General features: G+C 48.1%; 6 protein-coding genes across 6 annotated transcripts; 2 read left to right on the plus strand and 4 right to left on the minus strand.

Moving 5' to 3' along the window:
• Positions 1-183: 183 nt before the first annotated feature.
• GPN3 (Gpn3p) lies at positions 184-1,008 on the minus strand (the record flags this gene model as incomplete). Its single annotated transcript, XM_018881470.1, has 1 exon — positions 184-1,008. The coding sequence occupies one exon, from the start codon at positions 1,006-1,008 to the stop codon at positions 184-186; it is 825 nt and encodes a 274-aa protein (XP_018734060.1).
• Positions 1,009-1,465: 457 nt separating this feature from the next.
• MSC2 (metal cation transporter MSC2) lies at positions 1,466-4,150 on the minus strand (the record flags this gene model as incomplete). The annotated part of the gene is made up of 1 exon (XM_018881471.1): positions 1,466-4,150. One exon carries the CDS (start codon positions 4,148-4,150, stop codon positions 1,466-1,468), a length of 2,685 nt encoding a protein of 894 aa, XP_018734061.1.
• A 457-nt stretch (positions 4,151-4,607) lies between these two features.
• On the plus strand, positions 4,608-5,774 carry SWT21 (Swt21p; the record flags this gene model as incomplete). The annotated part of the gene is made up of 1 exon (XM_018881472.1): positions 4,608-5,774. The coding sequence occupies one exon, from the start codon at positions 4,608-4,610 to the stop codon at positions 5,772-5,774; it is 1,167 nt and encodes a 388-aa protein (XP_018734062.1).
• Positions 5,775-5,963: 189 nt separating this feature from the next.
• On the minus strand, positions 5,964-7,076 carry RRI1 (Rri1p; the record flags this gene model as incomplete). Its single annotated transcript, XM_018881473.1, has 1 exon — positions 5,964-7,076. The coding sequence occupies one exon, from the start codon at positions 7,074-7,076 to the stop codon at positions 5,964-5,966; it is 1,113 nt and encodes a 370-aa protein (XP_018734063.1).
• Positions 7,077-8,297: 1,221 nt separating this feature from the next.
• Positions 8,298-10,763, plus strand: AWJ20_4407 (uncharacterized protein; the record flags this gene model as incomplete). The annotated part of the gene is made up of 1 exon (XM_018881474.1): positions 8,298-10,763. The coding sequence occupies one exon, from the start codon at positions 8,298-8,300 to the stop codon at positions 10,761-10,763; it is 2,466 nt and encodes an 821-aa protein (XP_018734064.1).
• A 152-nt stretch (positions 10,764-10,915) lies between these two features.
• Positions 10,916-11,635, minus strand: PBN1 (Pbn1p; the record flags this gene model as incomplete). The annotated part of the gene is made up of 1 exon (XM_018881475.1): positions 10,916-11,635. The coding sequence occupies one exon, from the start codon at positions 11,633-11,635 to the stop codon at positions 10,916-10,918; it is 720 nt and encodes a 239-aa protein (XP_018734065.1).
• Positions 11,636-12,887: the final 1,252 nt, after the last annotated feature.

Consider the following 12,887-nt stretch of genomic DNA (forward strand, 5'->3'; position numbering starts at 1 on the left):
TACTGCCGCCGGCGGCTGGGGCTCTGCCCCAGACCCCGCTGCTCCTCTCGCTGCGCTCGAGTCGTTCCGTCGACAATCCCAGCAACTCCTGCGAAGCAGGAGCAACGGGGTCTGGGGCAGCGCCCCAGCCGCCGGAGGCACATCCCCCCAGTAAGTGTTTGTACATAAATAAATTACAGAAGCCTAGAAATCGGCGGCATCCAGCTCTTCGAGCTCGTCTTTGGGCTCTTTGGGCTCTTGAGCCTCGGCCCATTGGGTCACGTCGTCGATGTAGCTGAGGATCGTGGCTACACTGTCAGGGTTCTTGGCCTCGAGCGGCAGGAATTGGACCATGCCGAAGTCGTCAGTCAGCATGGCGATGCTCTTATTTAGTTCGTGGAATTTGGGGTTGGTTCGTTCGTTGGCTTCGTGTGCCATGAGTAATGGGTCGGGATTCAAGTACCTTTTTAGTTCTCGTTTAGGTACTTCGTCGGTGATGGTATCCATTTTACTAAGAATATTGATATGCGGAGTTTCAAGAAGGATCATGGCGGACATGGCTGAAAGCACGCCTGAAAAGAATTTCGGTCGGTCAATGACAAAAGGCGCTTCTAAAAGATATGTGGCACATAGTGAGAAGTTGAGTGTGTTTCTCAAATGCTTGACTAATGCTGGTAACACTGGAATATGAGTATAGAGCTCGATCTGACCGGGGCAGTCGAATATCAGATACTCTTCTTCATAATCCCCGATCTCCTCGTCTAACCAGTCCAAATTGTTCAAAAGAAACTCGAAACAGTATACAAGACCACCATTAGGTCCATATTCCATCTCTTCCATGACATCTTTCAGGGAAATCAGGTCTCGAATATCGACGGAAAACTCGTACTCCGACGGCTCAGCGGCGGGATCCAGGTTCACGATATGAGCTCGTCGACCAATCGACTGGATATGAGAAATAAGCGCCGAGCAGAACGTCGACTTGCCCACACCAGCCGGACCAAGAACTAAAACACCAACTCTGGACATTTCAAAACACAAAATACTTCTTCAATAACTGTCTGTCCTGTATTATAAATAAACTGATGAACATAAATAATTTAGAGCATCATGCAGTCTCTCTGAAATTTCTCAGCCGCATGATCTCAGGGTCCACCCCCTGGTCGGGGGTTCTTGGGACACGTTTTTCCCAAAAGACTGCCTCCGGCGGCTGGGGCTCCGCCCCAGACCCTGGTTGTTGTGCTCGCTTTGCGAGCGACGGGGAACCCCTGAGAAATCTCTTTTCCCCCAAATCAGCCTCCCGAGGCCGGAAAACCCCGTCACCAGGGGACTCCCCAGCTACGACTCGAGCGAAGCGAGAGGAGCAGCGGGGTCTGGGGCGGAGCCCCAGCCGCCGGAGGCACAGCCCCAGACCGTGGGTAGAATAAATATTAAGTGTATGCAAGGGCCTATATGCAGGGGCTTATCTACAGGAGAGTTAAGGGACTTAATTTTTAGCTCGGCACCAGCAGGGCGAGTCTTCTTCCTCGACTTGGATGAAAACGTCCTCGATGCCGTTTTCTTTGAGTTTGGCAGCCACTTTATCGCGGACGACGGTGCTGTTGGCGCCTTTTTGGTATTGCACGTGGAGGACGCCGCGGACTTTGCTTCCATCTTGCCAGAATTTGGGGACCGAGTAGCTCGAAACGCCGCTAGTGATTGAAATGTCGTTGAGAACGTCGCGCAGTTGGTACTCGCGAGAGTCTCCGAGAGAGAGCATTAGTGTCCTGGCAGATGCAGTGACTAAGGGGATGGATGACAGGAAAATGAGAACAGCGATGAAAATAGACGCCAGTGGGTCGAAACCAGACCAGCCAGTGATGTTGGTGAGAATGGTAGACACGATTACACCAACAGAGCCAAGAGTGTCGGCGAGAACGTGGAGAAAGATGCCTCGCATATTCTCGTTGTCGTGAGAATGTCCGTGACTGTGACCGTGTCCGTGACTGTGACTGTGGTCATGAGTATGAGCGTGGCTATGATCATGGTGGCTAGGGTGGTCATGGTCGTGATCATGTTCGTGAGTATGATCGTGATCATGTTTGTGGTCATCGTGACTGTGATTGTGAGTGTGGTCATCATGGCTGTGATCGTGGCCGTGGCTGTGGCCATGACTGTGTCCGTGGTCGTGACCATGAGCATGGCCATGGTTGAACGCTACGATCCCGACCAGATTCACTAGCAAACCCAGAATACTGACTACCAAGAGTTCACTTGTCTTTTCCAGTTCGATAGGGTGAGAGATTCGCTCTAAAGCTTCGGTAATAACACCTCCCGAAATGGCAATGAGAAGACAGCCGTTGGTGAATCCAGACACAGTCTCTACTTTACCAAGACCATATGGAAATCTCGAAGAGGGGGGAAATTTGGAAAGAATACTGGCAACCAGACCAACGAGTAGCGCCAAACAATCGAAAAACATGTGAATACTGTCAGAAAGCAATCCCAGTGAATGTGACAGCACCGAGTATAAAAGTTGAATTAGCATGAAAGAGAAATTAAGCAAAAGAAAATAAAAGATATTACGAGTGTCTTCGTGAGCTAGAATGGAGTCCAGAATACCCCATGTTTTAAATCGAGACTGGTTACCACCAGTACTAATGGCATCGCCATCAGCTTCATTAATGTCAACTGGAACACTGCTAACAGGAACAAACAAAGTAGCAGCAGCGAGCACAATATCCCACTTTGAATGTGGGAGCTCGCTAATAAACGTGGAAATACCGACAATGATTAAGGCACCCACTAGTCCATTGAGTCTAGTGGGCATGATATTACGTTTGGCTAGTAGAAACACACCAATTGCTCCACTGGTTATAAATGCCAAAACAAAAATGTCGAGAGTCACTCCAATAAGAAATAACGTGGGGACTAACAGTAGAAACGAACCACCTAACGAAACAGACCGTGAAATGTCCAAATCACTTCTTGTAATGCTATAACTAGCACCAATCAAAGTGATGTAGCCTGCTAACAGCGTTAAAAAGGGATGGTTCTCATCTCCAGAGTAATAACCCAAATCGTACATAAACAGCACGAATATAACAAGAATAAAAGGACGAATGACCTTGAAATTCCACAATCTTATTGAAGCAGCACTCACGGCACCGGGAACATTCAGTGCTGCCATAAGAGCCACCGTGACTCTGGCAGCTCCTAACCACGTACAAGCCAGGACAAGACATAGAATGCCCATAGTCAGCGAAAGAGTGCTTTTACGCTGTTTATTGAGAGAAGTCACAGAACTAACAGCTGTTCTCTTCTCGAGTAAACTCACTAGACCAGCTAGCAGCATGACAAGTCCTGTCACCAACGACGCAACTGTATAAGTAGATGTCGACGCGGTGCTGCCATTCTTCTGGAGTCTTGTAACGATATAACTTATAGTCAACAGAGCAGTTGGCAGTGATATGAATGCTGGAATACTTCCAGACAGAGAAGCAAGTGTCAGTTCTGGAACAATTCGTTCATGACTAGCACCGATAGATGGACTTTTCATTTCAAATCCGTGGGTATCATGACTATGAAATCCGTGATGATGGTCACCGTCATGTGAGTGAGAGTGGGTGAAATATGTATTAGCAAACCCGCCAAACCCATTAAGTTCAGTATTTTCTTTGCCAAGCCTGCTACCAGTAGTTATATCAAATGCACCAGGCCCACTAGAGACACCAGTCCCACTGAGATCACCGGACCCACTGTGCCCACTGGACGCACTGACGCCAGCAGCTGATCCATTACCAGTTGTATTTCCACCAGAAACATCAGTTATAAGCCCTGAGCTTTTATCACCAGAAGATCCATTTACAGTTGTGGTGACTCCCAGAAGATTAAGACCCACACCACTTGCAACTCTAGACCCAGCAACACTTGAAGAACCACTTTTAAGACCACCACCAGGACTACCTAAACCACCCCCTGGACTAGCACCAGGCATGCCAGGAGCCAGATGAATATTCCCATGAGACGTGTGTCTCTTGAAATCTGATAGCATTGTTGGTACAGAATGGATACCCCATGATGTAGCGTCTATTGGTGAAAATGGAGAAGAGCTAGTTTTACGTCTTTGACCCGGGATCCGTAGTGGAGGCAGATCTCGATCTGGCGTATTATTTCCAGGAGAATGTGACATTTTCGGCGACTATTCCTTTATAAAGAGAATAAATCCAATCTTATGGCGTTTATATTTACCAGAAACCAGTAAAAAAAGTCCAAGCCAACAGAAAATGCCAAGAGTGCTCCACAAAGCACGATCGTGAAGTGGTCAATTACCGTTCGGGTAGCTCGAGAGTCTGTTTCAGATATGGCACGACGTCAACAATAAGCAGTGTATATGCAGTCAATTAGTTTAGGGTTTCAGCCGTGCGCAGAGCGAACTGAGTAGCTAGTGGCCGACCGGTTAGGATCGCCAGGGTCCTGACTAAATATTACCCAATCTATCACATTAGCTCACTTTTAACTTGCAGGATACATGAGCATATGAACTGATAACGGAAAAGGCACGCTAGTGTAAACAGGTAGTACCCATACAAAAGGAGTCAGGGGGGTTATTTTGTGTATTTGGAGGACAGCAGCTGACGACGAATGCGATGAAACTAATCGCTACTACTAACAGATCCAGTAAACATTCAACAAAACATTCAACAAGTGAGGAATTAAATAACGCTTCAACAGATGGCCAAACTGAAGATGAATATTCGCCATGGAATGTGTTTAAATCAGCCAATTGGACCCCAGACGGGTCGAGTGTGCTGACAGTCAACGAAGACAACAGTGTCCGGTTGTTTGTCATACCTCCGGATGTTCTCAACACCGACGATGGCATGGTCAAACACCTCAAACCGTACGCGACAAAAAGAATGCCAACCTCAATTCTGTCATTATCAATCTATCCTGGTTCTAGTATTCAGCCAGGTGGATCAGTATATTCAGCCATTGCTGTCCGAGACGTGCCAGTGCGATTGTACGACATGCTTGACCCCGAATCCAAGGGTCGAGCCTCGTTTGGACTGCTGGCCAATGAAGAGTACTTACCAGCCTATGCCACCCAATTCAGTAGCGACGGCTATTCCCTAGCCATGGGAACGAAGAAAGCGTATGCCGTATTTGATATCAATCGACCCGGAACCACACCAGTCTATCATCTACCGATCAAAGGTGGCATCGTCTCAACCTTATCACACAATCCCCGTGACAACCAAATCACAGCACTCGGCGAGTTCGACGGTCGAATACGACTCATCGATCAGCGAGTCGAGAAGACCGAACAACTGCCCGAAACCCACCCGACCACACAAGCCAACATGCAATTACTCTGGACCGATTCCAGCGAATACATTCTCCAAGTGTGTCGCGACAGCTGCGAAATCAACGTCCTCGACGTCCGCTCCAACCTCCAAACCGTAGGACAACTAGCAGAATTCCCCGGCCAAACCAATCAACGACTCCACATCTCACTCTCACCAAACGGCCGAGTTCACGCTGGCGGCCATGACGGCTCCATATCCACCTGGACCTCCATCCATACCCCGCACCGAATCACAACCGTCCCAGCCCACAACTGTAAGTATCACACCCACCCGACGCCCGACTCGAGCGAAGCGAGAGGAGCAACCAGGGTCTGGGGCGGAGCCCCAGCCGCCGGAGGCATGTTCCCCGGGCCGTGTATGCCTCCGGCGGCTGGGGCTCCGCCCCAGACCCTGGTTGCTCCTCTCGCTTCGCTCGAGTCGGGCGTCGGTAGGAAGGGAGATGACTAACGGGGGTGTAGCGTGTGTGACGAGTGTGGATGTGAACCCGATTAAGGGCGCGGAGGTGCTTGTTTCGTGCTCGGGGACGAGGGGGAGGGGGAATGCCGAGTGTAGTTTGAAGGTGTGGGATCTGTTGGCACCGGGTGAGGAGAAATAAATAAATAAATATATTGTGTATAGAGGAGGACGAAGAGGGTGCTATTTGGACGTCTGTAGAATAGAGTGTTTTATTTCAAGCGAGATGAGCCCGGTGAGCTCTTCTGAGCCAATTTTAACGGCATTGGCGGTGACACCATCAATGGCAGAAGGCTCGTCGTTGGTGGTTGGTACCTTGGAAGCAACAGGTATTGCGGGCCATGCTGATTGCTGGCCGGCTTTTAATTGCTTGTGGAGTCTTTGAAGCTGGTCGGCGAATATCGACGAATGGTGAGCTTCATTGTTCTCTGATGAGGCAGAGTGACGAACGAGTTTGTCGGTCTTCACAGCCAGGTCATCAATCTGGTCGTTGGTATAATCGTAATTAATCCGTAAGGACGACTGCGCCAATGTGGACGTCCAGTACTTACTCCAGAGCATCTCTAGGACCTGAGAATCCATACTGCTCTTGAAATATGAGATTGAAAGAGGATAGTATTTAGCAGCATGGACACCAAAGTCCTCGAGTTTGGCAAGAGGAATTTCCTGGCTGCCACCACCTTTTCCGCGCTTCTTTCCTTTGGCACCTGACGCATTATGTGTAGGAGGATAAGTTCGAAATGCTCCGATATCAACTTTACCAGCCGAGATCGTTCTATTAGGGTCAACCACTATAGCAAGAAACGGGTCTTGAAACTGCTGATTCTGCGATTGAGTGCCAACATCGATTCCCGATAACCAACAACCGTAACCAGGATGACTATGATACCATCCAACGATATTCTCGGGCCGGCCAACATCCTGTAAACTGCTCAGATATTCCACCATATACTCATAGGCTTCTCCAAGAGCGTTGACTCGAGTCTCTGTACCCTCAACTGGCAAGGGGTACGCATCCATGACTATAAACTCTCGTCCAATTACTTTTCCAGTCATTACACCCATGACTTCCAAGTGCTTTCCCGACCGAGCATGCATTGCCATCTTTAACAGCGCAATTGCCGATATTCGCACTCCTGTGAAATAGTCTGGATCCGCGGTCCAAGGTCGTTGCTGGAGAATTGCTCGCTGCGCATTCGCATCATACGAGTAAATACTATCATCACTGACAATCTCGTTCTCTATCTCAAAAGTTTTCCTCGCCACTTCACTCGTGGGCTGTGATAACGACGACATTATTCTCCAGTCCTGAACTTTGTAGCTTTCAACATGCCAACCTTCACTTCACCATGATCTCATCAACCCTGCCGCTTGCGCGCTTACTCTACTCAGGGTTCTGGGTCCGGTCAGCCTCCGGCGGCTGGGGCTCCGCCCCAGACCCCGCTGCTCCTCTCGCTTCGCTCGAGTCGGGCGAGTGGAGGGTCCCTAGAATTGCGAAGTTTAGACATGGTTTTGGATTCTGGATTGGTTACGGTCCGTCGGGGATTTGAAGGAGTCGAATTTGCGTGGAAAAAAAGTGCAAAAGAAAGCCTTTCTGTTACAAGACCCGATGTGGCATAATACAGAATGGAAAGGGAAAAAAACAACATCGGTTTTATAGGCTGATAAGTTTCCCATTTCAGAACTACTGACTCGAGATAAGAAGGATCGACAGGGGGATTCAAGATTGTCGATCCTTACCACTATAAGCCCTGTCAGAGTCATTTCGAGATGCTTGCAAATCGCCGGAAAAATGTCAATTGTGAGCAATTGGTGCCAAATTTTGGGTAAAATAATTGGACTATTGATGATACGGTAGAATTTATTCTTATTCAATGATCAGTTTTCTCAGTTAATCTGATAAAAAGTACTCTTGACGATGGTTCTTATTCGAGTTGATAGCAGTCGACTTCCAAAGTGAGCTCATTCAGAATAGAGAAGACTATATTCAGAGACTTGACTGAAGCATTTTTACTCCTATTAAAACGGAGTAACACCCCCATCTCTTGATATTTCAATGTTCAGAATCAGTTGTAGAGAGCAAATTCCCAGACAGCAGACAAGAACCACCAACCAAAAAGCTCGCCAGTTGAAACCAAAAGTTTTTAAAATTTTGTGTTGGCGAGAGCTTTTCCTGCTCGGAGTGCCGCTGCGACTGCTTACCAGAAAAGCATGGCGACCCCCACTCCCGACTCGAGCAAAGCGAGAGGAGCAGCGGGGTCTGGGGCGGAGCCCCAGCCGCCGGAGGCACACCCCCACCTCCTGTCAAAACCGGAATTAATGTTGTAACTGAAAATTCTAGGTTTTTGGCGTTGTGGTTGGCAGATGAGCTTATCGCACGGATCACATGTGTGTGGTGCATGAGGTGCCGTGGAGACGAGAGATCTTTTGTTGATCGGTAGATGTAGTTAGAAACAAACTTTAAACACAGATCTGGCAGATAGCGAACATTGCTTCATTGATAGCGGAAATTCAACAATGAGTTTGGTAGCACAATGGGACAGGGCAGTGAGCGAGCGGTATCCAGATTTGACAATGCTTCGTAAGAGCATCTGGAGAGGGACTCTTAGAGAAGAGAGCTCTAATAGCAGCAGTGGGGGTGGTGATGGTAACAATGGGTTTCCACCTCGAAGTATTTTGTGGAAAGTTCTGTTACTTTATGGAACTTTTGATAGCAAAAGCTGGAATGCCTCACAAGAACGTGATTTGAGAAGATACAACTCGTTGATAGACCGATATGGCGATGATATTGATCCAGATGGACTTGGCTCTGGTAGCAACAGTAGCGATGGTGCCCAACATGAGCATCAGCAGCATGCTAATGATGACAATGCTGGAAGTGGTAGTGGTAATGATAGTAGCAATGACAGTAACTTCAAAATCAGTGAAAATGCTTCACATTTTGGAAGATATGATGAAGTATCTGGATCAACTGGCGTTGCTGGTGCTGGTGCTGGTGCTAGTGGTGCTGATAAGACGAACACCACGATATACAGCCCGAGTCCGTCTAAATCTGCGATTCCAACAGTAACTACCCGGGTGGTGGATGACCCATTGAGCCAAGGCTTGTCTTCAGTGAAAGGAAAGAAAAGCTCACTGCTGGGTCAGCTCAAAGAAACAACAGGTAGTGACGAGTTCGAAGACGTAGATCTGACTATGGACTCGTTCTATGAGGATGATGAGGATCTTAGCGACATTATTATGAGAGATGTGGAAAGAGCATTCCCAGAAGTAGATTTCTTTCGGGACAATGATGTACAATACAGGTTGCACCGAATACTGTACATTTACGCAAGACAGAATAGAGACATTGGTTATAGACAAGGCATGCACGAATTGGCTGGTCCAATGCTATGGGTGATGGCCAACGATAGCGACCAGGGAATTGTTGATACATACGTCGAATCAGATGCTTATACTGTGTTTCAAGCAGTAATGAAGAATGCCAAGGCATGGTATCTACCACCAAAACCAGCTGATGATAGAGGTAGCACTACAACAGCCAACTCCCTAGATTCAACAGGAACAGGTTCAGAAAATGGTTCAACAGGTTCTAATAGTAAAAGTGGTTCACTTTCTGGATCTCCGCGAATGACAAAATCATCAACAACAGGATCTGGTGAGAATATATTAACTAGACGAAACGATCCAGTTCCCGAGATAGTTGTGAAATCTCAGAAGATCCAAGAATCGATTTTAAAAATTGTAGACCCCGAATTGTACAATGTTTTGGTGTCGAATGAAATAGAACCCCAGATATGGGGAATCCGATGGATTAGACTGATATTTGGCCGGGAGTTTGGATTTAACCAGATGCTCAGGCTATGGGATGCATTATTTGCAGCAGACGGGTCGACTCTTGAGTTAATAGACCATATCTGTGTCATAATGCTAATTCGAATCCGAAAAATTCTTTTAGAAGAACCACATTACGCGGAAATACTAACGACATTACTAAACTACCCCACAGACCAAGCTCAACCGCCGTATTTATATATCATCAACGCACTTTATCTAAAAAGTCACTTGAATCCCGAAAGTGGAAAGTATGTTTTTGATCAGTTTGAAAAGTACAACCGAGTCGAAGCTGGTACGAGCTCAGTTCCTGAAAAAGAAGATAGTCAAAATTATGCATCCACAACAAGCCCAGGTCTTTCTCCTTTTGTACTGCCATCATTGACATCCACAGCATTCAACCTAGAGTCGATACGAGACGCTGCCATAACAGTTTCCAAAAGATTTGACATTGACCGTAGGGTGCGAGATGCCTTCGAGAAACAGCGACCACGAGCATTAGCAGCTGCTGGCCAGCTGGTTCGAAACGAAGCTCTTGCCGAGCTGCTTGATAGTTCATTAACAATTTTGGAGAAGGTTGCAAGAGGAACAGAGGCAGCACCGGCTTTAGATGCCATAAACCACGTCAGAGAGTGTCTTCTGGATGAAAAGTATCCTCTTGACAAGATCGAGTCCCGATATGGGGCCCATCTAAACAGTGAGCTCGAAACCAGCAATACGAAAAATGAACATCACAAACATAATTCTCTAGATGACGAAGATATGAAAGCACTGGTGGAGAACGAGTCATCAGAAGCTGTAGAGCCAGACGGTGAATCGATTCTGTTAGTGGATGGACCAGTGGCCTCAGCACATCGAAAAGGGACCTTCAAAAGTCCTTCACGTATTCTTAAAACGCCCACAACCACAAAGAAAACACCGAATCCATTTACCGAACCAGGTACTCTATCACCATCACCAGCTCGGCGCGAGAAAAATACGCCCATCCGGACCTCAATCCTCGCCAACAGCGATTTTTCATGGATGCTAGACTCCCCAGGCCCCTCACCCCCTGATATTCGCTCCTCATTCAAATCCAGCAGCAGCGTCTTCCCCAAAACAGAGGGACCAACACGAGCCAAAGCTGCCGACATCTTCGAGCTGTCTTAATTCCCCCCCGTCGCTCCGCGGAGCGGAGCACAACGGGGTCTGGGGCGGAGCCCCAGCCGCCGGAGGCATGACCACCCGGACCACGAGTGTGTAGCGTGTCATTTGTATTATCTGTAGTATTATATGATGAAAGTTGCACGTGTAGCACGTATCTAATCGGCTTTGGTCTTTCGGCCGATATTCGACACGATCTTGTACAGGATGTATATCGTAGCGGTGAGCAGAACCGTGACAGACAGCCACTGAATGCGGTCGTACTGGTTGAAAGGAGCCACGGGGATGTTGAAACTCGTGCTGAGAACATCCCCATCTTCAGGAGATGGTGTCAGATGGTAGTAAAGAGTGTTATCAGGGAAAAGAGATTCATAACCTAGACCCTTGATCTCGCCGATATGACGCTGTTCCTGTTGGAAATCAGGACATACCCAGAAAACAATAGGCCAGGGCAGGTTCTGAGTGACAGATGTACTGTTCATCTGAGGAAACTCATAGCGAGAATGAAGCGGCAGTTCGAAAGTGAAATCACTGCTTTGAATATCGCTATTGTGGTATATTTCCACCAGCAGCTCGCTTCCCCAACCGTCAACAGACCATACAGGAGCCTCGAGATCGGTCTCTCCCCAAACAGCTATCAGTTTGCCCTTGGCTGTAGACATGGCAGTCGACCGATCCAGGTCGGCCAATTGGTACTTATCCACAAACAGGGCCTTGGGAATGGTATATTTGGAATATAACCTGCAGTGCTGGTCGGGCGACTCGATATTAGAGAGATGCAGATTGTGTTTAGGATGAAGGCCTACTGGTTTCGAAAAGTCTGCTCTATACGAACTGGACACTGGCAATTGACGGTGCTGTTTCGGATATCTCACCATGATTTTATCATACACCGGAGTAGCAGGTTTATCAAGATCTCGTACTAACCCCTCCAGTACCCATTCCTCCTCATCAGTAGCCGAGGAGGAGTACAGCAGTCCAATCTCAATCCGTTCCTCACCACCAGCATTCTCCTTAGCGATATTCAGCGGTTTCACAGGCCGTGCCGAATATGATTCGACGACCAAATCTGTATGCAATTGATGAGCAAGAGGGCTCTGTGGTAACAGTCCATACGTAATAGACAGCGAATCTGCCTCGTCGACATGAAACAGCGAAAACAGACTCTCTCTCGCCCTATCAAACCCGTCCACAGGACTGAACTCCTGGATATACAATGACCTCCAGTTCTCGGTCTCTATCGTATGCTCAACCGACGTACCCTCAGTCAGTCCCAATTCCGCCAGTATCAACTGGACTTTGTTCCTACACCTGTTAGAACCGGCTGCCAGGCTGCCTCCGGCGGCTGGGGCTGCGCCCCAGACCCCGTGGCTCCTCTCGCTGCGCTCGAGTCGTTTCGTCGACGGTCCCAGCAACTCCTGCGAAGCAGGAGCAACGGGGTCTGGGGCGGAGCCCCAGCCGCCGGAGGCACAGACCCCGGAAAAACGGCAAATACTCACCAGTCAGTGTCCAGATCCGTCTCGATATGCAGACCAGGCTCGCGGGGGAGTTTGAACGGGACGTCTCTGTTATAGGCTTGGGAGGTGGTCCAGCTGATCTGGATCTTGGTCTCTTTCAGGAGGTCTCGTAGCTGGGTGATTGTTAGTAACAGAGATCAAAAAAGATGAGGAATTGAGGTACGTACCTCTGATGGTTGTTTGGACTCGGGTAGCGAGATGCGGAAGTGTCGAGGCGATTTTGTGTCAGAGACGGCCATTGACCGGCCGTCTTCGGCCACTTGGAATGAATTGACCGTCTCGGGGTCGTTGACATCGACCAGGAATGTCACCCTTTTACGAATGGTACTCGTACTCATATTTTCAGGTCCCCCTTTGATGCCAGCTATCAATGTCGATGCTGATAATCAGCTTCAACATCAGATGCACCAGCTTTACACGGCTGACAGAGTTCACAGGACCCTGCGTCACGAAGGTAGTATTTTCACCTGACTGAGTTATAAAATTCAGCTAATTTTTGGGTGTTGTGATTATTTCTTCGAGAGTTTTTTTTGTAGCCGGCTTATATCGTAAATCATTTGATTCCAAAAGATTCGAGTGGATAGCTTAGAACGGATCACAGAACTCAGACTCG

Source organism: Sugiyamaella lignohabitans, chromosome C (genome assembly GCF_001640025.1).
Source record: "Sugiyamaella lignohabitans strain CBS 10342 chromosome C, complete sequence".
Taxonomy (NCBI): Eukaryota; Fungi; Ascomycota; class Dipodascomycetes; order Dipodascales; family Trichomonascaceae; genus Sugiyamaella; species Sugiyamaella lignohabitans.